This window comes from Plectropomus leopardus, chromosome 9 (genome assembly GCF_026936395.1).
Source record: "Plectropomus leopardus strain MGB_pleo_1.0 chromosome 9, ASM2693639v1, whole genome shotgun sequence".
Classification (NCBI taxonomy): domain Eukaryota; kingdom Metazoa; phylum Chordata; class Actinopteri; order Perciformes; family Serranidae; genus Plectropomus; species Plectropomus leopardus.
In genome coordinates, this window is record NC_142184.1 from 20,177,383 (window position 1) to 20,200,506 (window position 23,124).

The following is a 23,124-nucleotide window of genomic DNA, read 5'->3' on the forward strand; positions in this document are numbered from 1 at the left end:
ATGTGATTGCAAAAAAAGTTCTATGGGATGCCCCTAAAGTCTCTACACTTTAGGGGCATCCCATAGAACTTTTTATGTCTTTTACTTTTAGTTGTCATTAAAACAACATTTTAACCATGAAGTTAAATATTTAGATATTTTAAATTCTCCTCAGATTTACTGTATATCCTATCATTATTCATCAGGACATGTCTTTTGTAAAGAAGCCCTTATTTGACTCTTAGCTGTGGCACTCAAAGTATTTCATCATATAAACATCTCTGTCTAACTGCTTCCTGCGCCTATGAAGACACACAGCAGAGAACTCTGCAAAGAGTAGGTTGAAGATTATAGCCCTGCCGCTCCCTGACCACATGGAAACCATGATTGTAGACCTGAGGAGTATATATAGCACCGGTCCACTTCTTAAATGTTGTGTATTGTGGATGGATGTACGCCCTGGCCCTGAAGTCTGCACCACTGAATAGGGAGCATCACAGCCAAATTATATGCTGCACACATGACGTTTGGCTCTGATGTTCTCATGTGTCTGTCCTATTCATCTACAGCAAGAAGAAAAGAGAATAGGTTGGCATCAACAAGTTTAAAATACTTCCATATGATTTTTGCTTTCTTTAATTTGTCATCAGTCATGTATGCAAGTTGCCCATGGGTGTAACATGCCATTAAACTCCCATTATGAGTTTATATATAAACTACACCATATGGACAAGCAGATGAAACTGCTTTTAAAATAATTTGATAGAATTATACAAACAACTCACTCGCTGCAGTTAATTCTTAAGAAATTCTGGCTTCGTGACACGTTTGTGTAAAATTAACTTTCCACATGCTGAAGATCTTAATCAAGCTTTGTCAACGTTGATGAGCAAGACTCAGAGAAAATCTCTTTGAAAATGCAGGCAAAGATCCTATTTCTGTCTGTCTCTGCTTCTGCTGCAGCTCTTGAGACTTTGTGCTGCAGTGATTATTGCTTCTGCTAACTCCACACCGTCTTGAATAAATTCCAACCGGGTTGCAACTGCCAAAACACAGCCCAAACAAATGTACCACATCCTCTGTGTCAATTCTCGCTCTCGGGAGAGTAAACAGGATAGAAAGCTCGACACATTCCAAAAGAAAATGTGTACAAGGTGAGAGGTGTGTGTGTATAAACAACAAGATGCAGCGTATTTAATGCCACATGGGAGATGGAGGCATCATGAGAGACGGAGGGAGAAATTCTGTGTATGAACTGTGTTTATTTTATGTTGCTGTACCTCTGAGTTGAAGCGTATCTGGCAGACGTTACAGGAGATGACTGGCCGCTTGGTCTTGACCAGTGGAACTCCAAAGGTGTGGTTGATCACGGCCTTCTGCACCGGATCCATCTGACAGAGAAAATGACATGGGGAGAGACAGAGGAATCTATAATTAATAGTCACTTACTGCTGCTACAGCTCTGTGCTCCAAAAGTCCCTCAGATGCCATGTGTGAATGTGTGATGCCCTCGAATAGAGAGTAGAGAGGTCTACAGTTTTTCTGCCCAAGAGAGAGACCTTACCTAAAAGTTTTACAAACTACATGCAGGGGTAGGTAAAGAGCACAGTAATAATTGTAAATGTCACTGCCCTCATGCTTCCATGTGTCCTTTATGTTGACAAAGATACAGCCAATAGATGTCACCAGAGGGAGGAGTCAAATTTTCAGTCATAAACAAGGCAGCGGTGGAGGTCGTTATATTACAGGCCTACCTTTTAACTGAGGCAGCACTGTTGACAGTGGTGGTCTCTAAAGCAATCAAATACATTGCATGTGGATGCAGTTTTTCTTTTTTACTGATTTGTTCTGTTTGTTCTGTTTTTAAAAATGTTTTTGTCATCTCATATGGTCATATCGCACTTCAACTACACTACACAGCCCCCACAAATCCTGTAGTACTGCTCAGTTTTATGCGTAGTTGTAAGTTTGAAAAAAAAAAACATCCACAAATGCCACTGAAATTAATGCAGAGTACACTTTGTCTTTCCCTGTATAGGTCTCTAACAGAGATCTTCGTTAGGCATTTTCAGATTTGAAAATCTAACAGAGGTCTTTGTCAAATAAAAATCATAGATCTTCGTCAGCTCTGTAAGATAAAAACATTGCACAAAATGTTGCACAATTGAAAACTACAGGGAGCTTTTAACACGGTGTGCGATCTTTAGTCTAATTCTTGTACTGGAAAAGCGAAAAGTGGGCCTCTGGTGGAAATGTAATAAAAATGTTTTGTTTTTTTTTACAGACAGTCGCCAGCCCATGGACAAGCCCCCTCGCCGCTGCCCTCAGTGTGTGTCATCAAACATGCAGCACAGCAGGTGAGCTAACTTTAAGAGCAAGCTACATCGTAGGTCTAAATAATCCGGTGTAATAATTAGGTGTAAGACAAGGCATACATGTATTATATAGGCTAAGTTGTGGGATACTAATAAATTAATCTCTGAACCAGGTGGATAACTAGCCTATGAATTATGATGGTAAGCTAACAGAGAGCCTAGTAGATGCTGGCTGTTCCCAGCAATAGATAACTGTTATATTTACATTTTTTCATTCATTTTTTTCATTTTCATTTTTATGTTTCTCTTTTTTTTCTTTTTTTTTGCAGGCCTAACCAGTCAGAACCATTTAAATTGGTGAGTACAACTGCCTTTTAAAGAATATTTGGGGTATTTGATGGGCTGCCGTGCTGCTGCTTACAAGGAGGTTATTATTTCCAAGTCAGGTCGCTGCCGAGCACCTGTGTCATTGTGTGCATGTACTTTGTGGGTAAAATGTCAGTGGCGTGTCTACACATTTTTTTTTACTGGGGAAGCCCAAGGAGGGCACTGACTTATGCAGAGGTGGCGTGAAGTATGAGCACTGCTGCAGGCCCACCCATTGGCATAGCTTTAATTTACCATTTTTGTCTCCACTACCCATACCTACTTTAATCACTCACATGCAGTTGATCGACCAGATCAGCCAAATTTCCAACACGTTCTCATTCCAGATGTGTGGTAGGCTATATTACTGCAATGCCAATTCATACCAAAAAGTGGTATCTCCTTTTTGTTCAGTAACTTTAGACTTGCTTAAGACTTGAAGGTTAAGACTTGAGACTTGCTCGTGACTTGCACATGTGTGATTTACCTCCACATCTGGCACAGACACACAGTATGTCTGTGTTTATCTTCAGCAAACAGTGATCTGCAGTGCTTCACTGTGTGTAACTGAGACACCTGTTGTGTTCTGACAGTCCTATTCTTCTGACCCTAACCAGGTTGTAGCTTCATACAGTCCACGTGCAAATTGTTCCAGCTGGAACGTCCATCATCTGTGTGGTGTTAAGCACGTCCATATAAATTTAACTGACTTGCTTTAGCAGCTCTATCAGTGGCTACGCTGTCCACTTAAACTCTGTCCCAAAAACAAAATACCCTGCATGTACTGATCTAAAAGGGCCGTATTCCAATTATATATCGATGTTTGAAGCTGAATTTATCTTGTGATCATTTCTGATTGACCGTAGCATTAGCATTAGTCTGGAGTCAACTGCTGGTGTGGATTTCCACCACAGACAGTTGTCTGACACTTCACTGCAACAAATTGCTTTAAAAACACCGCCACATTCTCACAGTGATGTACAGTTTTTTCAAAATACAGTAAAACACTGTAAATCTTAATGCTTTTTGGAGGCAAATTCAAACAGTGATAAAGTTGTTGTTTTTTCAAAATACAATTAAACAGTGTAAATAAGTTTTTATTTATGGTATTTGCATTGTAAAATAACGGGAGGATGCTGGTAACTACACCTGCTAGTAGTTTACTGTGATATTACAGGAAAATGTGTTACAGTGCATGTCTGCAGCTAAAGCAAGCAAAATGTATAAGATGATGTGGCACTGTATGGGTACGCAAAACAAATGAAGAGAAACAAAAGGCATGGCCTGAGGAGCAAAAATGGATATGATGCTGTGTGTTTTGAATTCATGAGGCACTGAGGGAATGTTCCAGAGAGCCCTCCAAGTCGTCTGATGCAAGCCTGTTGGTTTGGAGAGCCCGACAGACTGTAAATGGCTCAATTTGGCTCATCACTACATTTAATTTGGCTAATCACCAAGCTTTCCCCTTAAGCTATCATGCACTCAGAGCCATAGCTTCATCTACAAGGCTCAAGATTCTGGCCTGAGGAGTGACAGGGAGAGAAAAGAGCGGCTAAAATGAATTCTCTCATAACTCAGGCACAAACGATTTGAATTTCTGCACTGTGCTTGTTCCTCGGCAACCGCAAAGAAACAGGGTAAACAGAGAAAGAAAAGAAATGGGGAGGAGGCCCAAGACATTTAGCTGGGTGACAGGACGGTACAGAGACACACCATCTGGAGGAGCGAAGGACTGAGAGAGGGAGAAGATGGATTGGGACAGATAGAAAGGGAAAGGGAGGGAGAGATGGGACAGAGCCCAGGAAAAGGGAGACAGAGGCCGGACATCCTCACATCGCACATTCTTATCTCATTTGGCTCTCTTTCCCATACTCCACGTTCCATGACTCCCTCTGTTTCTCTCCCCAGAAACAGCCTAAAGTCGGCTCTACTGCTGCTGTGAATTCAAATGGACTGGGGGGGGTGGATATTGAGCAATGACGTTAATGGACGAATACTATCTGAGCAACTGCATGAATACCTCAGCAGTGACTATGCATATCCAGCGAAAGAAAATAAAAACTCAGCTTTTTTACCAAATCTTTCAGACTCCTTCCCGATGTCACCCCAACTCCTACATTTAGGGTTCCTGCATATGCTTAAAAAGTCTTAAAAGGCTTTAAATGTATTAATCTATAAAAAGGGCCTTAATTGATATTGAAATGTCTTAAATAAATCTTTCAAAATTCTTAAAAAATGCCAGGACATTGGAAATAGGATATCAAGAATCATTTTTTTCTGATTTGGCATTGTAGAATCTCAACATAACTGGTAATATATATTAAAAAAACACCCAATTTACAGGATTTAATGCATGCATATCTGGATAGAGAAACCAGTAACACTCAAATACATTTACAACATCCAATCAAATGAAAATAAACATGCTTTTCTTAAGGAACAGATATTTATATGGGTTATGTTATGAATGTTTCTTTCAATGTAAATCATTTAAATTTTTAGCCTGACCCAGAAGGTCATGTTTTACTTTGAAGTAAACCTGGGCAAAATTGTCCCTAACCGAAAGTAATTTATGTAAGTTTGTTTTATTTTTCTTCAATTTGGGGTACTGTAAAATTGGTCTTAAAGTGCATTATGTAGGGTATTCAAAAAGCTTTAAAAAGTCTTTAACTTTCTTAACGCTGCAGGAACCATGTACATTAAAAGAAAACACAGCTGAAGACTTGTGCGTTAATTATGTGAGTGTCAATGCTGTGACCCAAGTTTAGAAGAGCTCAACAGGCTTGGTGGAGTTACTGTACACATGAATCATGGGTTTATCCCCAGCCAGTCATACAGTACTCTGGGTGTGGGTCAGCTACAATCCATCCAGTCTATTCAGCTGTTAAAAACACCGCCCAGCTGCCAACAAGCCTTTTTGGACAGCAGCTCAAATGGCCTCTTACCCAAATGTTCTCCAAAACATGTCCTCATGAAATAGGAGCAGAGCATTGTGATGTAACTGAAGAGGGATTTTCCAAAACTCACTCAAGTCAACCAATTTATGAGAAAATCCAATTGTCTTTGGCTGTGTTTCTTGCATTTATGGTATGTGATAACATTTTTGCAAACTCCATGATTTGATTGGTAAATAATATATATCATCATCTTCATTTATATCTGAATTAGTTTTGGAAGCCTGGCGGATTATGAGACTGTTTGGATGTTGTCAGAGTTCTGGCAGATTTAAGGAAACCACACAGACCTCTGACTAGAGCATCACTCAGTGGTCACGTCAACAGCTTCACAGGGCCTTACGATACAAGCGCCCTAACGCCTTTTGTTAACACCGTTTTTGCTGTGGGGTGAAACAGCCCAAAGAGCAACCGAGCATCTCCTGGCACTTCACAACAGCATGCATCTAAAGGCATTGACATCCTCTATTTCTTTCACTCTCACTTCTCTCAGTCTTTCATCTTCTCTTTGTTTCTGCTCTCTTCTTCTGGTGTGTTTGATCAGTTCTCCGCAACAAAATGTTTGGAGGGGCTGAATTCCAGCAACGAGAAATGCACTGTTGTGTGACTCTCGTTGGGACCACTCTGGCAGTCACACTGAAGTCTGCACAGTGCCAGATAAAAACTGCCTTGAAGCTCAAAGTTCTACAGCACTTTTGAATTGTGCCCAGATTAAGACACGGTTGAGTGGAGAAGAAAAAAGAAGCTCCAAGCATTTAGGGTACTCACCTTCTTCTCCTCTGTGTCTGTAGAAGCTTGGAGCTGCATTGGTCCTCCTGTGTGTGCGCTGCCGGCCGAGGTGTGTGTTTGAGTCTCAGCATGTGCGAGATTGAGAGTGTGTGGGGCACCTTCCTCACTCATTCAGCCCCCCGGTTGGTTGTCAATGCTGAATACAAACTAACTGACTGAGAAAATAGGACTTGTGCCTAGTGATGCATTGCCAGCTACGATTTCTTTGTTTTCCCTCTTTTGGCACGCTCTCTGCTTCTCTTTGAAATGCTGCAAGAGAAGAAGTAAGTGTATCTGCTGAAAGGATTTTCTTAAATCTCTGCCTTAGTCTGTTTTTTTTATGCACTGACACATCACCTAACAAGTGCCTGTTCCTTTTGTTCAGCCTCCCTCTCCTCTCCTCTCAGCTGCTTTCTCTCTCTCTGCCTCACGCTTCCCTGTAGTGCATTTCCCTCAGTCTGCTTTCCAGTTTTTCTCCTCCCCTTCTCTCTCTCTCTCCCGCTTTTTCATGCACACTCGATCTGTCCAGATGCAGCCAGGATTGTGTGTCCTGCTCTCGTGCTGCTCGACCCACCCCGTCTTCCCCAAGTTCACACCGTCTATCAGATGTCATCATCAGCCACTGGAGCTGTTGTCCAACCCACCGACCCCTAACTGAACCACACACGAAAAAACACACACCCACTCACACAGCACTCTTCTTCACATAAAATCCACATAAAATCTGATGAAATCCCAAATCACACTTTAAATGATTACAATTAGTCTGAATATGGGTGTAGAGGAGGGGCCAGAGGGCAAGTTCCTCTTAATTTTTAGAAAATGTGCAAGCCCCAACCCCCTACCCCACCCCCCACAAAAAACCCAAACTTCTATTTTGACAAAAGTGAAGACGTTAACACGTAAATTAGTGCAGAAATAGCACTAATGGTGCATAAAAAAGAACCAGAATGCAGGAAATTAAGTCTTTGCTATTCAAAATTTTCTGACCAAGGACTTTCATGTGTCCTCCCCCAATTTTGAAATAAACTATACATCTGTGGAACCAAAATCTGTTGTGGCAGCAGGTGCCATGAAATGTCAGTCAATTAATTTGGGTTGGGGTTGTGCAGGAATAAAACTACGCAGAACACTTTTTTTAAGAGGAGATTAAAAAAAAGATAAAAGAGGTACAAACAGCCGCTGAGATTCAACAAGTCTGCACATGACTTTGCATGATCGGACACCTTTATCTGAAATTCCTGACTCTGCAGCCCAAGCAAGCCCACATCAGGGCATGCACCTCGGCTCAGAGGTGTGTGTCTGTGCGTCTATATCAGGACCAGCTGCTGCGGATAAATAATTCAGCCATGTCACTGTCTAGAGGCACATTGGGCGAGACAGGCAGGTAGAGGACAAATCACATTAGAGGACCATTAAAGCTGTATATGGCTGAAGGAGAGGCCATTCGTCTGCTATGAGGCTAATAACCCTCAATGTGAGTCTCATTAAGACTGTACAAACTCAGCACAGATCACTTAATAAGAGAGAATGATAGAATAACTAGCTGCAAGCGTAGTGCAGGGACATGTCTCAGTGTTACTGCTGCTATAATGCTGTGTCTTCATTGAAAAAGTGTGCATATTATATATTTATCAAAGTGCAGACGGCACCGGGAGGAGACTTAGACACTAGAAATGGTACCTTTAATGTGAAATAATCCTCCATTCATACAGATAAATGAAAGAGATGAGAGTCAAGTAGAGACATGCTGTGACTGTTTAAACATTCTTCTGCCTAAAAGCCCAACAAGCCATAAAATATTGTCAGTGATGTAAACAGAGCTGCAAACACTTTCTGTATTACTCTAGGTCTTCCTGTAAACTAAATTAAGCACAACAACTCAGGGAAAGCTGAAGGCTGTGACTTCCTCTGCAGGAAAAGATCAAGACAGAGCTCTCATTAGCAGCAACTAAAGTTGTATTTTGCATTTTTGCATTCGTACGGATCAGAGATGCATTCTAAAGCTACACTATACATGCAGTAAAACAACCGAGGCTGATGCTTCAGGCATCACATGCACTTCTTGTAGACCTTTCAATCAAATATCAACTGTACTATCAGGCTAAGTGTGTCAGTAAGTCTGTTGTAATGCAATGCAATGAAATGCAGTGAAAGTATTAAAGTACGGTCCATGTGTACGTGCCATTATGCAGTGGAGCTATAAGGTCAGACTGTCCTCCAAGCCTCTCCTATGGCCCCATCTCCTGGCCACAGGGCTGTAAAACACCACTCAGGGCTGGTTGGCAGTCATCAGCAACAGCTATTAACGTTCACAACATCCCTGTGGACCTTCAGACGTAGTTAACGTTCTGAGGAGGAGGATGGGGAGCAGAGGGATGTTACAGAAGGAGGGAGGGAGAGAGAGATACGGGGGGAATCTTCCAAGAGACAGAATGAAGAAAGAGCGAGCAAGAGTGATTGCAGGGCTGTGCTAGTAGACGCAAGAGTGGAAACTGAGTGCCTGCGTAATTTCAGTATCTCTATTAATCCATATCTGCTGGGTGCACTGCAGTTTTAACATCAGTGAGAATGCTTCCACTTATGTCATAGCCCATGGGGGGCTATTAAAATGACTGTATCGTTAAAATGTGTTTAACAGCGTCTGGACTCTTGTTACTATCCCTGTAGAGCCATACGTACAAAGCATGTGCCAGATATTTTCTAATTAGTGACAGATGATTGCTGTGTTGCACCTTTTCACACTGCAGACAAATATACAAGGCTGACACATGCAGAGGATCACTCTGGTGCAGACATGCTCCAAGGATAGAATTGCCCCACATACAGCACATACAAAGTTCACAGATTTTACATATTGCTGACAAGAAATGTGTTGACGTTCCCTAATGGAGTCTGGAGCAACAGGCGGCACATTATGCTGAGTTGGTGAAATGCTAAGTGTCTCTACAGTCTAATCTAAATGATAAGATGTTAGTTGAGGCCTGGGGAAACAGGAAGATCCCTCTCCGTTAAAATAAATATCACATCAAACAAACTGTGGTGTTTGAACTACACAGCTATGAGGATGGCCTTAGAGCTACTCTTTCATTCTGCGCTTTGAATTAAGGAATAGGACTTAGTGTGTTTACATGAAATAATACAGTCATAGGAATACCCGGCCCTCCTTGTAGCGAGCCCTGTCTTACATAGCTTCTTTATGTGGGTACAGCAGCAACTCATCAATTTATAGGTTATTTAAAGTACTAGAAAAATCGATTTTACACATGGGCAGTAATAACATCAACAGTATATCATGGAAGTAAACACCCAGACCTAAAAGTTTCCTAGATTTTGTGGAGGAACAGGGCCCTCTTGTGTGTTGTGCTTATTGCATCGGATGACTCAAAGGTATACTTCAACCCGTACATTATCATTTGGAAGTGACGGATGTGGGATGTCATGTGGGACGTGATGTCATTTGTGGGGCACAAATTTGTATGACATCATAAAAATTGTTGTGCCTGCGTTCTTGTAGGATATCATACACCCCATTCTTTGAGAGTACGTTGGAGTAAAACTCCTGGCCAGTGAACGAGTTGAGAGAGTGGATTTTAATGGAATGCACGAGTAGAGGTCAAATGGTTACCTGGGAATGGGAAACCATTTGACCTCAGAAGTATTTTAAATAGTTATGTTTTATGACTTAGATTGTAGACCGAATCACGTATGATTACAATAACTTCTGGGTAGAAAACCTCTGCGCCTCATGTACAAAAAAACCCCCCAAAAACAAACACTTTACCTCAATCCACCTAAATATACATATCAATTTAAGTGTATGCCATATTTATAATATATTACCACTTTACCTTGCTCTCAGACAGCGATTTCCAATGGAGATCTGAAGCCGTTACCTCAAAGCCTCTAGACTCCAAAACAGTCATTTTACTTAGCAAAGCACAACAGTTGCTGGTACCACTGCTTTGTCCACTTAGTGTGTAAGGTAAAGCAGTAAAAATATTCCAAATATACATTACACTTAAACTGATATTGATTTTTTTAAATGTGTAAAATATGTTGCGGCCCCTGTCCATAGCTTCTGTGCTGGTATATTTGCTTTGTCAAGGATGCTAACAGAGCAACATAGTATGTAAAATAAGCACAGCAGAAATACCAGATTGGTTGGACCACCATGTTAATCTGTTTGTCTTTAAACAGTTAAAAACGAGCATGAAAACATGCCAGTTTCACTTTCCTTCCGCAGTTCAAATCGTCCACCCCGAAATGGTTGTTGTTGTTTGTGCGATGTCACAGTCTATACAGCACAAGTTGTATGAGAGTTTGTACACAGATGTTTTTATGTAGTTTTGTTGTTGTTAAACACGGCCCCCATTTACTTCAATTCATCCAGAATTTCCCCCATTTTTGTATCCTTTGTTTATCGTGGAGGCATACGAGAAAAACAAATTTTCCTCACAAATTCAAGGTAACACATGTAGAATAGCTGATATACAGTGATCATTTTGGGGGTAAAGTATCCCTTTAAAAAACTGCAGTATGCGCATGTTTGTGTCTGTCTGCGTTTGCATCAGCTCTCACCGTGTTGAAGTTGTGGAAGAGGCTCATGCTGTGTGGAGGAGGGGCGGTTTCCATGGGGAACTGCAGGAAGGGCTTCATGTCCAAGTGGGGCTGGATCATCGTGGGGGTCCTCAAGAACGTCGGCACCGCTGCCCCGGCCCGATTTATACCTCCTGCACACAGAAAAAGGCAGAGATAGATTACAAAAAAAAACCAGAGATTGTCTTACAATGCACATGTAGAGGCGAATTAAAACAGTCGCAATGAGTGTTTTGACAATTCCTGGCAATTAATGTCTTTTGGTAATACATTTGATAACCTATAACTTGGAAACAGAAGGACAGAGAGAGAGGGAAAAAAGAATTGTGCAGATTACTATTACCATTATTACAGATTGCATGATGATGCTTCCTGGAATCTGCCAATGAATTCCAAAAAGCACAATGCGCCATAATTGCACTGCAAAGCAATTATTTCTCTGCATACAGAGCAAAACTATGTGGCACCCCAGTGGAACACATAATTTCTAAACTGGGAGAAAAACAGCATTTGGGCCATTATGGATGCTTGAATGATTGCTGTGGACGCACATTCTGTTCTTTCATGACAAGATGACAAGAAGGAAGCTCCAAAATGCAGCAGCAATGCTGTGCACAAATGCTATGATACTGAGGGTTTTCTAGCCTTCATAGTTTTCTCATCACCAAGGCTTTTCATTATACTAAAACATTCACATCAAATGAAGCAGGAATGCCACAGAGAAGAAAAGAATGCTACAGAAGCTGTGGGGATTTCTCTTATCCACCTGTCTGTCAGTTTTCTCTACTCTCCTCGCCTCTCCTCTCCTCTCCTGGGACACATCTGCAGCTTGATGATAATGACTTTCATCTCAGCATGCGTTGCTTTATGTCATCCTGACTCGTGCACTAGAGTTGGATCGCTTGCTTGTGTCCAATTATGGAATGAATGAATCATGATGGACTCTGATTCCTCTACTTACGTCTGACACATGCTCCTTGGCTTTGACTGTATCCAACATGCTGTTTGAGCAGATTTTCACAGGAGTTGAAAACACACAGTCACTGCAAGGGTATCCCACTTACACACACACACACACACACACACACACACACAGAGAAATACACACACACCTGTGCACTACCTCAATGTTTAATTCTCTTATAAAAGCATGCGTGGCTGTCATAATGATACACGGCTCCCTATTCTCGTCATTGCTCCCATCTGCCTTCTCTCCCTCTCCTCCTTATCCCCCCTCGTCTCCTCTTTAACCTCTGTCAAGGATGATAGTGATGGGGCCCACACAGCAAAACTCAGCCTCAGCAAGCTCTTAGATTAAGCCTCTTAATATCCGCAACTGGATTTCTGTGGCTTTCAAATTCCCCCGAGACTTAAAGCTTTGCCGCTCTCCTTTTTGGGATTGCTCTAAGCTACTCTCTCGCTCTGTTACTTGCTGTCCCTCGCTCTGCTTCCTGCTGCAGCTCGCTTCCACCTGCTTCCACACTGTCACATGGTAATTTGGTGCATTATTTGACACCTCTGCGTTTTCATCAAGCTTTATGTCAACTGAATGTGATCAGGGAAAAAAATATGGCTGCCGCACGGAGGAATATGGTGTTAGCAGATGCAGTCTCCAAAGTTTGGATTAGAGGGAGAGAAAGAGAGAGAGATTGACTTTGTCAGACTGAGTAAAAGTGCTGTCTCAGCTGAAGCCCAGCTGCCTTCTGTGGCGCATCTGTGGGCCTCGAGGTGGAGAGTACTGCATTATTATCTCTAGTTGGGCATGTAAGTTTCTCCCACTGAACAAACCACACATGCACTCACATATATGACTGCATATGTTCACACACGCAACTATTCTTAAACCATGAGAAACAAGTGCCTGTTGGTTTTCCAGTTGGTGGATTGCACTTGTCATCTCGTCATCGCAGGCTGACTCAGCACTTCTAAGCTCTTCACTGTCATACATAGACATTTCTGTCAAATGAAAAGTACTGTGCCTTTTTGTGTTGTGTCAAGTTAGAAAGTCTTGCACTCTATTTTTAAGTATGCACAGTCACAAATTTGTCAGAAGTTCTAACATTGAGTCAGTGTTTTTAAGCTGAGCTCCTCCTAGATGCTGTTTGTTGCGTCGCAGGAGGATGGGAGGTCCTGTGTCTGCTCTCTCCTCCACCTTTACCTCCATGACTGATGAGGGCAGCTCCTCCTCTGGGGCTGCACCACTAACATCATGACTAATACACCATCTCCTGACTGCATTTATCATGACACTATGCCGCATGTTGATACACGGCCCGCATTTGTGTCTGTGACTCTTTGTGCAAGCATGTGTGTATGTGTTTAGTTTGGAAGGAGTGACTCTGTTAGCTGAAGCTGCACAGTAGTAATGTTTGCAGCTCCCCAGTGAGTCTGCACTTGAACATGGAGACTGTTACTGGCAGTGGGTCAGCCAGCCTCTGGCAGGCAGACAAACAGAGAGATTGGCTGAACAGGGAACAAAACGTGTCTCTCCAGCAGCAGGAGGATCTGAGATCTGACGGAGTGAATGGAGCTGAAGACCAGAGAGGAGAGAAGAGCAGTTGTCCTTGGAGCAAAGACACAATCTGTCCCATCAGGGACACTGTATGAGTGTGCGTGTGTGTAGGGATGTGTGTGTTTGTCAGTGTGCATAAATCAGTGTGGCTGCTTTCGACTCCCAGTGTATAATTACCCCATTAATTTAAACCTCTCTTTGGGGACCTTCCTACAGTGTAAATCAAACAAATCGCTGTGCCTGTGTGACCTGCACAAGTTTTTGAGCATATGTGTGTTTGGGCAGTGTGTGTGAATAAGTGCATGTTTGTACAGTGTTTGGTCCTACCAGTCTCTACTCTGTACAATGACAAAATCTTGCATTAGAGCCAGAGCTAATAAAATGATAAGTCGTAAGTGTTTCTTGTAAAAGAAAAACTGTTGTATCAACAGAGCAAGATAACCATGACACAATAAAACCACAGTAAACGCTACTGTGTGCACACACTCACTATGCATTGACTCTAACATATGTATGTGCTAAATGGAGCCGTTAAAAAATAGATGTAATCGACAACCCTTTAGACAATCAAGTTACAAGCAAAAATACTGAAAATGACTTGTTTCTGGCCTTTCTCTCTTTTTATATTATTGCAAACTAAATACCTCTAATTAAACAAAACAAGTAGGGCTGCATCTAACGTTTATTTTTTTTATCGATTAATCAATCGATTTTTTTTCTCGCTCAATCGATTTATCTGTCCCTTATTTTATTTTATGGATCTAACTATTATTTTTTTATTACTCAATTAATATAACAATGAATTTACCAAAAATAACATTTTAAAATTTGTCATACACTGCAGGGCATTATTCCCCAACAGGAAACAGCACAGTATCAACTGGTAATCTGTGTTTTACAGTCTGATATAAAGTCTCTCCAAAATAAAATTAATGCAAGAGCTTGTTCCACTCAAGTAAAAGGAATGTAGTGCAATCTACATTTAGCAATCAAACAGCAAAATAAATGAAACAATGTAAAATTCAAGTCACTTAACAAAACAGTTACTCTTGGTACAGTAACAAATCTCAAATCTAGCAGTCAAACAAAACATCTGACAGTAAAATTAGTGCAATTTGAAAAACACTATAACTTTTCGTTAACAGAAATAATTATAACTAGTACTTTCTTTCTGTATCAAAATAGTCCAGCCTTAACTGGGCCTTAATGCATACTGCTGCCTGCTGATATAAGTGCTGTATTTTCATATTTATAGGCACATATTCCACTCATTTATGAAGTCTTGCAAGCTCCTCTACAGCTGATAACTCCCTCCTGTATACCTTTCAAAATAAAATGCATTGTATCAGCAACTGATGGCATTCTGTCCAGACACTCAGCCCTAAAAACAAGCAATTTGAAGTAACCTTGATCTTTAAGACACAATGATAGACACTCTTCTCTTTTTTTCTGATTGATGGAAAGAAAATTACAGATACATAGAAATAAGCCTTTAAATCGTTACTGCGTGTATTGCCATATTCCCTCTCTGTTCTCCCTGCTGGTTCTTGGATCCTGATCTGTGTGAATGTCTGTGGGAGACAGAGTGACAGACATGCTGGCCTGGAAGAGCTGAGAGGTTTCAGACAGTGATTTGGATGTTGTTAAACCCTCTGACACGCCAGGAATCCTACCAGGCTCGCAGGGGCCATAATCAGAGCTCTTAAACGGCCTGCGGGACACCGCCAGAGGGCTCGGTGTTGCAGCCAGTGGATTGCTTTAAGTGTGTGTGTGTGTGTGTGTGTGTGTGTGTGTGTGTGTGTGTGTGTGTGTGTGTGTGTGTGTGTGTGTGTGTGTGTGTGTGTGTGTGTGTGTGTGTGTGTGTGTGTGTGTGTGTGTGTGTAAGCACCTACACTTTCACAAAACAGGCAAAAGCCCATGTACGTTTATTTGGTGTTATGGTGCATATGGTTTTTGTTCATTCTGTCTTTAAAATTCAATAAAGAGAATTAAAAAAGATGCTCACCCTTTCTTTTTATATACAGAGAAAATATGTAAGAAGAGTACAAAAGAATGACAGAAAAAGGACAAAACAGGCTGTCTGCAGGTTGAGGCAGAGGGGAAAGAGTTACAGATAAGCGGTGCAGTATAGACAGAGTGCATGTTGGGGGGGAGGGTTAAAATTAGAGAGCAGGCAGAAGAGAGATCAAAGGCGGGAGCGACTGATTCTCCTATTCGGAATAATTCGCCAGCCTGCGTGGCCCTGATAAATCTGCTATTGGCCACATCCCCGCCTTCACTTGGGAAATATATATATATATATATATATATATATATATATATATAAACACACATATACACACACAAATCAGTGCTCCCCAATCCTATTCCTCCATGTGATGCATTTTAGGCCACCAACTTTATGTGCGTGTGTGTGTGTGTGTGTGGGTTTGAACATGTCCAGGAAAATAACACATAATTTAAGTGGAAATAACAGATGGAGGGATCATAGAATTTTCATATGGCTTTTGCCTGTGTTGTGTGTGTTGTGTGTATTGTGTGTGTTGTGTGTGTTGTGTGTGTGTGTGTGTGTGTGTGTGTGTGTGTGTGTCTCGGCTCATGCAGTCATTATAATTTGATGCAATATCATGTTGAGCTCAGAAACTATTCCAAACTAAGAGACAACCATGCCTTGTGTATTATAAAATATTATTTCATCAGTAAGGTTGTTATACTCATGCAGGAATGCAGTGAATGTCTGACTCTAGAAACAGAAGCTGATGGAGGAAGAATCTTATGAAAATCACCATCGGGTGTTTTCCTTGTCTACGATGCAAGACAAAAAGCTGTTTCTGGAATCTAGGCTAAGAGATCTTTTCATGTCTTGAGATTATCTAACAGGCTGTGTAGGTTGTGCCACACTGTGTTCAGCCTTCTTTCCCATGGGCGTTGGGTGCATTCAGGACAGAACAATAGGAGCAGGGTAGTTGGCACCAGGCACGCTGGACAGGCACAGATGTGCCAGGGTTGTTGGCAGCAGAGGAAGGGAGAAGGAGGTGCTAACAGTGCGGCTGCCAACTAGCCTTTCTGCTGGGCCGTGAAGCGGGCACCTGTCCTCCTCATGGCCCGGAGGGGAGGGTACGATCAATTTATAGTAAGCGCTGCCGATATATTTTATTTGGGAATATTACGACAGAAGATTCAATACATTTGATAATACTGGGATAAAGATAATAAAAAGGCAAATGAGAATTTTTTTTGGCATCTCAAAGTTTTGTGCCACGCAGCAGCTTTAGTGATCATCTGCGCAGCGTTCATAATTTACTTTATCGACCTGGAGAGTGTGCTGCATTGAGATTTCAGCCTAACTGCTGGCTCTAAATCTTGAGAAAACCTGCCCTCGGCTTGTGTATATATTATTGAGGGAACTCTGAGTCAGTGAGATGATTTAAAGAGACCAGGGGGTACACTGGGAACTTCCTCAACATATCCCCCAACATAGTCTCCCTCATCAAACCTCTATTTCTCTCTCTCTCTCTCTCTCTCTCTCTCTGCCATGCACACAGAGCACATCAGTCGTACTGTAGAAACACCATTAGCAGCTCCTCAGACCCAGTCTGACAGTTCAGAGGATGGTGGTTGTCTGCACATTGACTAACTAATGGCAGAGATACAAACTGGGGTTGCCAGACTATTTCATAACCACTGAGGAGGAGACGTCTCGTGACCCAAAATGACTGGCTTATTATTACTACAGTGTTTGTGGTCAGGCAAAGCAGTCTGATTTTTTGTTACATCCTTGTGTCTGCTGTTTCATATGACTTGTAGTGTGTGACAAATGACCAGCCATCTGTCTGTCTGTCTCCATTTCTCTTACCATCTCTCTCCTTCATCTCTCACTCTTGTTCGGTCTTTGCCTCCCTCATGATCGGCTCAGTGTGTATTTCGGGCTGAACACAGCTGTGCCCGGGCCTACAGGAATAGCCAATTCATTTCAACAGTGGAGGCAGAGAGCAGACACACGGGGTACAAGAGGGAGACGGAGAATGAAAATTTGGCCCTGGTCCATTCAGTATTCCCCTATAGTCTCGGGCCCAGCAGGACTGTGTGCCTCCCTTTCACCTGACCACAAGCGCAATCAACAGGATCACAGGCCTGGCCAAAAGCCCTGCACAAATGCACAAAGAAAAAAGCACTCACACACTACGGTTGGCAGATATATACACACATAGGAGTGTGCATGAACACACACATCAAAGACACAAGTATGTGCACACACCAAAAGATTTAATTCACTTTTTTTTTTCTCTAACACACCCTTACACCTCAATGCACCCACTTTTACACATATAGAGGATTATCCAGCTGGGTCCATGAAAGGCAACATTCCTCTGAATCACATGTCTCTTTTCCTTTATACCTGGGTCCATCATAAAGCAGTAGACTCTATTTTAAGTTTGCCTCCACATGTACACAGTCTTTCACATGCATTTAAAACAGCCTGATGCCTCACCTGTCACCTCAAGATCCTGCAGCACAGAGCGCTGCGCAGGTCGTCAGCCCTGAGTGTTTGTCTGGCGGCTGTATCCTGAGCTGCTTACCTTCCCGAGCGCTCCCTTCACAGCCTTCGAACCAGATAGCTGCCTCAGCCTCAGCTAGGAATGAGTTATGAACTCACAGCCTGTGACTCACAGGTAGTGATGTGCTTCATCAGAGAAGGCACTGGGTGCAACAAGGCTCACACAGTGCCGGGAGTAACACGGTGAAGCTCTCCACCTTAATGCCAAGCATGCAAACCTTCCCCCCAAAAACACAAGCAGGTTTGACTCTAAGTGTCCACAAGAGTGTGCTGCTGAGCCCCTCTGTGAACTTCAAAGCAGCCACATTAAGCCTCTATTTTAAAGCCTGAAAATGGTTATGAAATATAAAAAACGCTATCAAACTTAATCGCCCCCATCTTTTCTAATCATGGTATGCTAATTTCTAGCTTCCTATGAAGGTTAATACATGCACACAAGGTAGGTGGATGCAGATAAAGATCTGTTTGATTTGCTGCCTGGAACTGCTGGTGTTATGCTACGCTTTAATGGGAGGATTATGCAGGGGGAAGCTAGGAAAGCTGAAACTTGTTTCCTTGCCTCAAATGCCAGTTGGCTTCTCTGTTTGCATTCATGTTGCAAGTAAGGAATGTGTGTGTGACTGTCTGTCCAACAGTGAGTACGTGAGTGTGTGTGTGTGTGTGTGTGTGTGTGTGTGTGTGTGTCAGGTAGTGGTTATGAGAGCTTAGTTACAGTGAAATGATGCTCTAGACTTCAACACACTGCTAAGTATTAGTCAGAACATGTCTCAATCCTTAATCCAAATGTACGCACTGCAGTGAGAGTTTTGAACACACACAAATACACACACACACACACACACACACACACACACACACACACACACACACACACACACAAAACTGCAAATAACCCTATACTACACAGTGTAGTGCCAGCAGCGAAATATGATGGGTTATATAAATGTCTAACAAATGAATACAGACATTGTTTGTAACATTTTTTTTGTCAGTGTAACGTAACTGCACAGGCAACATGTTTGTGTCTGTGTACATATTTCGCCATCAGAGGGAGGGTGTTAAACTTTCCCATCTAATTGTAGGTCTTTTAGATTTTACCCAACCTACCAATTTGGAGAACAGCAATTTGACTAATTTCATTGTACTGTAAGGTACAAGTAAAGTACAGACTGTTGACTGTGTGGTATTGTGCTCTGTGGTTGGGGTTTTAAAACGGCAACAACAAGAAGGTCAGAAAAAGTGAAAACGGCTTCTAATGAGCGATCAAAGCCCCCAGAAGCTTGAGTCTCACATGCAGGGTTTGCATTTATAGGTGAAAAGTCAGTGTGAGTTCATCATCCCTCTTTCATTCTTTCAAAACAAAATCTGCCCTTTGCAATCTGATCAGTGAACCCAATTGCAGACATTTCAAGAGCAGCTTCTCTTTCAAAAATGACCGCGCATAATGAACAGCACCAGACACGCACCAGCTCTTCAAAACGAAAACACACACGACATGCAGATAAGGCCGAGTAAACCTGCAGTCTCTCCCAAATGGGAGCATTGTGCATAATGACAGAGTGGATGGGGTTGTAATGACACCCTAGTGAGATAATATGATAGTGGCAGGCCCCAAAAAGCCCCTCGAAAGATCCTACCTTGATCTCTCCTAAGTAACTAAATCAAGGCTGGGAGGATTTAATTGCCAGTCTGTCTCTATGGTAGACACAGAGGAGCTGACTGGAGATTCCATGAGAGACTGGAGAGAAGAAAGATGGGAGCCAAGGGAGGAGGTATGATGCAAAAATAATGGGATGGAATGAGGGTGAAGACAGCCTGCCTGTGATACCCCTGCCTACCTTGCCTGTCAGCTGAACAATACACAGTGTCCAGAATACATGGCAGAGCCAGTGCACGTGCTTGAGCCACAGAAGCAGATGCACGCCCCTTTAATCCTGCAGATAAATCTCCTGCTGGCTCCTCGTCCGGCAGCGACTGAACTTTTGGAGGCTGCTGGCTTTTGTTACTTGTGTGGTGAGGGATTGTGTGCTAATACAACACACAAACACAGAGTCATGCACATACATGCACACAAATCTAGTGGGCTGATCTCTCTTGAGTAGGTTGTGACCTTCCTGATTCATACTGTAGATATGTTGCAGCGTTGCGATCAGCACTGCAAAGCCAAATCCTTTGACTCAGTAATTTTCCCTTTTCTTTTTTACACTGGATCCGTATTATCTACTCATCCAAGGGCAGTAAAGGTGGGCCGGTAAAATGACACAGCTCTATTCCTTCCCTCATGACTGATATCCTGTTTGACTCTGGTTCCACCTTAAATCAATGGATGCTCTAATGATGATGATACTTTGGGAGAGTAGCTGTGTATTAGGCTTCTTGTTGCAACTTGCACCAACCCATTCAGGACAGGATTAATAGACTTAATGAAAATGTGTCTGAATCGGCCTCAGTCTCATTACATTCCAGTGTAATATTTATCTCTTTTGCACCTAGCGTGATGAAACCATACCATGTAATTAAGTTTGAACTATAGCGTTGGCACAAAATGATTTTGCAGTGCAAGGCTCAGCTAGCGTGCAGCCTGTGTATGTGTGTGTGTGAGTGTGTGTGTTTTTGTGTGTGTGTGTGTGGTGACGGAGAGTGTTTGTGCCGTTTTGAGGTCAGTAATGACAGACAAATAGCTGTCAGGGCTAATGGGAGGGGACAGCCAGGGATGATGGGAACACAGAGACAACAGCGCAGTGCAGCTAAACACAGTCCGACTGTGGAGACAAGGCATACAGCGCTGCTACAGTGTTCACACACAGAGAGGGTCACAATGAGAGCACAAAACAAACACACAACTATGCGCAAACACACACCCCTGTGTAGTTACCCTTGTCAGGGCACTGGCTTACATCCATTCCCTAACTTCAACCCTTAGCACTAACCCTGACCCACATGGTTACATAGCTAACCCTATTTTGTGAAACCTTCATTCTAATGTAAACCTTAACTCTTAAGGAATACTCCCCAAAGAACTTGACTTCCTTACAAATACTGACTGACTGTAGGCTTGAAAGGAAGCTCTGAAAAGTTTGTAGCTTTTTTTTGACAGACGATGGTAGCTGTAGGAGGCAGGAAAGTGGATTTTGCTGTAGTGCTGAGTGTTATGAAAAGTTTTTATGGACATTTGATACTTTTTGCTGGGGCTCGCTCTTGGAATACATAGCAGCAGCTGTGCATTTAAGCTGATAATATAAGCTGTCATCCTCAGGAAAGGAGCAAGTGACAGGTGAGAAGTATTTGATTTTCAGTGGAATTTTCGTTTAATCTTTATTTTATTGTCACACTTATAATAACCCAGGTAACTAAAGGATACACGCAAACACACAAGCAAACAGAAGGGCTATAGAGTTTGGGTTTTGGTTTACCTTAAATAACTGGTGTCATTAAAGGGATACTTTGCTTATTTTCAGCCAGCTTTGTATCATAGCAATGTGAAAAGTATGTGTAAATTAACTGTGGTACTTCCCTATATCTAACCAGTGCTCAGATCTCCCTACCGATTGTGCGTCTGCGTTTTTGTATGCCTGCCACCACAGACACGGAGAGTATGGAAACAGATTAAAAAGAGACCCATTCCTCTCTTGCTCTCTTTCTCACAAACTCAGATCAAACAGTATAACTAGGCAGTGCTGAATAATTTTTACTTTATTGTGTAAATCTAAAATCTAAATCATCATCTAAAATGTCTTAAGAAACATGTTTTAGTGCACCGTTTGGCTGTAATATGAGAATTTGTGAACAGGAAGTGACCTCCATATGTTTCCTGTAAAGTAAAATGGAGCTTGGAAAAACTAAGATTAAACATCAAAATTAGGCAGCACTCTTCAAATATGAAGCAAGAATATGTTACTTTATCGCCTATTGATTGCTAGAAATGTTTTACAAAACATATTTCAGAGTATTGTTAAACTGAGATCATCTGTCACCAACCAACCTCTATGATGTTTCCTGTGACATAACATTATGTCACCCACCAGCAGGAGAGTTTATTGGTCTGCAACAACACCAAAACCGTACCAGGCTGTAAACCTGTGGTCAATTTAACATGGAGGTCTGTGGGGATTTGTTCTGTTTTGTAGACAGCCATAAGTGGCCACTTGATTGCAGTTTTTGGTGCTTGGCTTAATTTTTTAGCCCCGTAGTTTGCTGCTTGGATGCAGCGCAGTGCATTCTGGTAGTTGTAGGTTTTCTACTAGTTGAGCAAAAGCAATTGCTGCTGCCTTGTTCATCTGTTTTTTTTGGATATATATTGCACCAATTTCAAACGTATTTGCATCTTTCTGCTGTACTGACAGCCTAGTTTTATGAAAAGGCTATCCTTCTGGCAGTAAAATACTTCTTATCCACACCTTAGCAGGAAATAAACTGCCTGACTGCATCATCTAGCAGCTACTGTAAAAAGAGAAACAGCCTCACCTCCATCTCCTCTGTCCTTTTTAAATTCCCTGCCGTCTGCTCTCTTTCTTTCTCAGGTTTCTATCTTTTTATGTATTTTCCTTTTGTAATGAATGCTCCTCCCTTGGCTGAGGGCCAGTCAGGTGTGTAAGATGATCACAGAGGTGTCCATTGGAGATGTGTCTGAATGTCTCTGGCTGTAGGCGATGTCTGACTCAGTGATGGATGGACTGTTGGAAGGAGGAGGAACCGATTGCATTGCTTTGTTGTGTCTGTTGAAAGACAGTGATCCACTGCAGCGGAGGGAGATTAGACTTATGGCACTGGTAGAAAGAGGAGGCAAAATGCTGTCTGTATATCAGTGTACTGCAATGGGGACAGAGGGATAAAACGATAGAGAGAGAACACCAGAAAAAGAGGGAGCGAGGGGAAGGAGAAGGACAAGGTGACATTCTTCGCCTGAGAAGGCAGCACACCAGAACATGTTCTGCCTCTATCCACCTGTCCTCTGTTGTCCGTTGTTTTCCTCCCTTGCAGCCTGTTCAAATCTGCTCCCACTTGTTCCCCTGCCACCCAACCCCCACCCAAACCCTCATTTCTCTCCCATCTCCTCCCCTTCTTCCCATGCTT

At 42.2% G+C, this 23,124-nt stretch overlaps 1 protein-coding gene and 1 long non-coding RNA gene across 3 annotated transcripts in view; one reads left to right on the forward strand and one right to left on the reverse strand.

The window, feature by feature from the left end:
• Positions 1–4,909, forward strand: part of LOC148188733 (uncharacterized) — a 51,625-nt gene extending 46,716 nt beyond the window's left edge. The window contains exons 2-4 of the long non-coding RNA XR_015777512.1: positions 2,264–2,336; positions 2,624–2,651; positions 4,569–4,909. This is a non-coding gene — a long non-coding RNA (uncharacterized LOC148188733). The remainder of the gene's footprint in view (positions 1–2,263; positions 2,337–2,623; positions 2,652–4,568) is intronic.
• znf385a (zinc finger protein 385A) overlaps positions 1–23,124 on the reverse strand; it is a 69,652-nt gene that overhangs the window by 23,350 nt on the left and 23,178 nt on the right. The window contains exons 2-3 of one of the 2 annotated variants that reach the window (XM_042492015.2): positions 10,964–11,115; positions 1,260–1,370 (exon numbers count right to left, since the gene is read on the reverse strand). In XM_042492015.2, the coding sequence (XP_042347949.2) occupies positions 1,260–1,370; positions 10,964–11,115 (263 nt within the window). Of the gene's footprint in view, positions 1–1,259; positions 1,371–6,382; positions 6,904–10,963; positions 11,116–23,124 lie in introns of those variants that run through there. The other variant, XM_088082178.1, reaches the window with a different exon arrangement.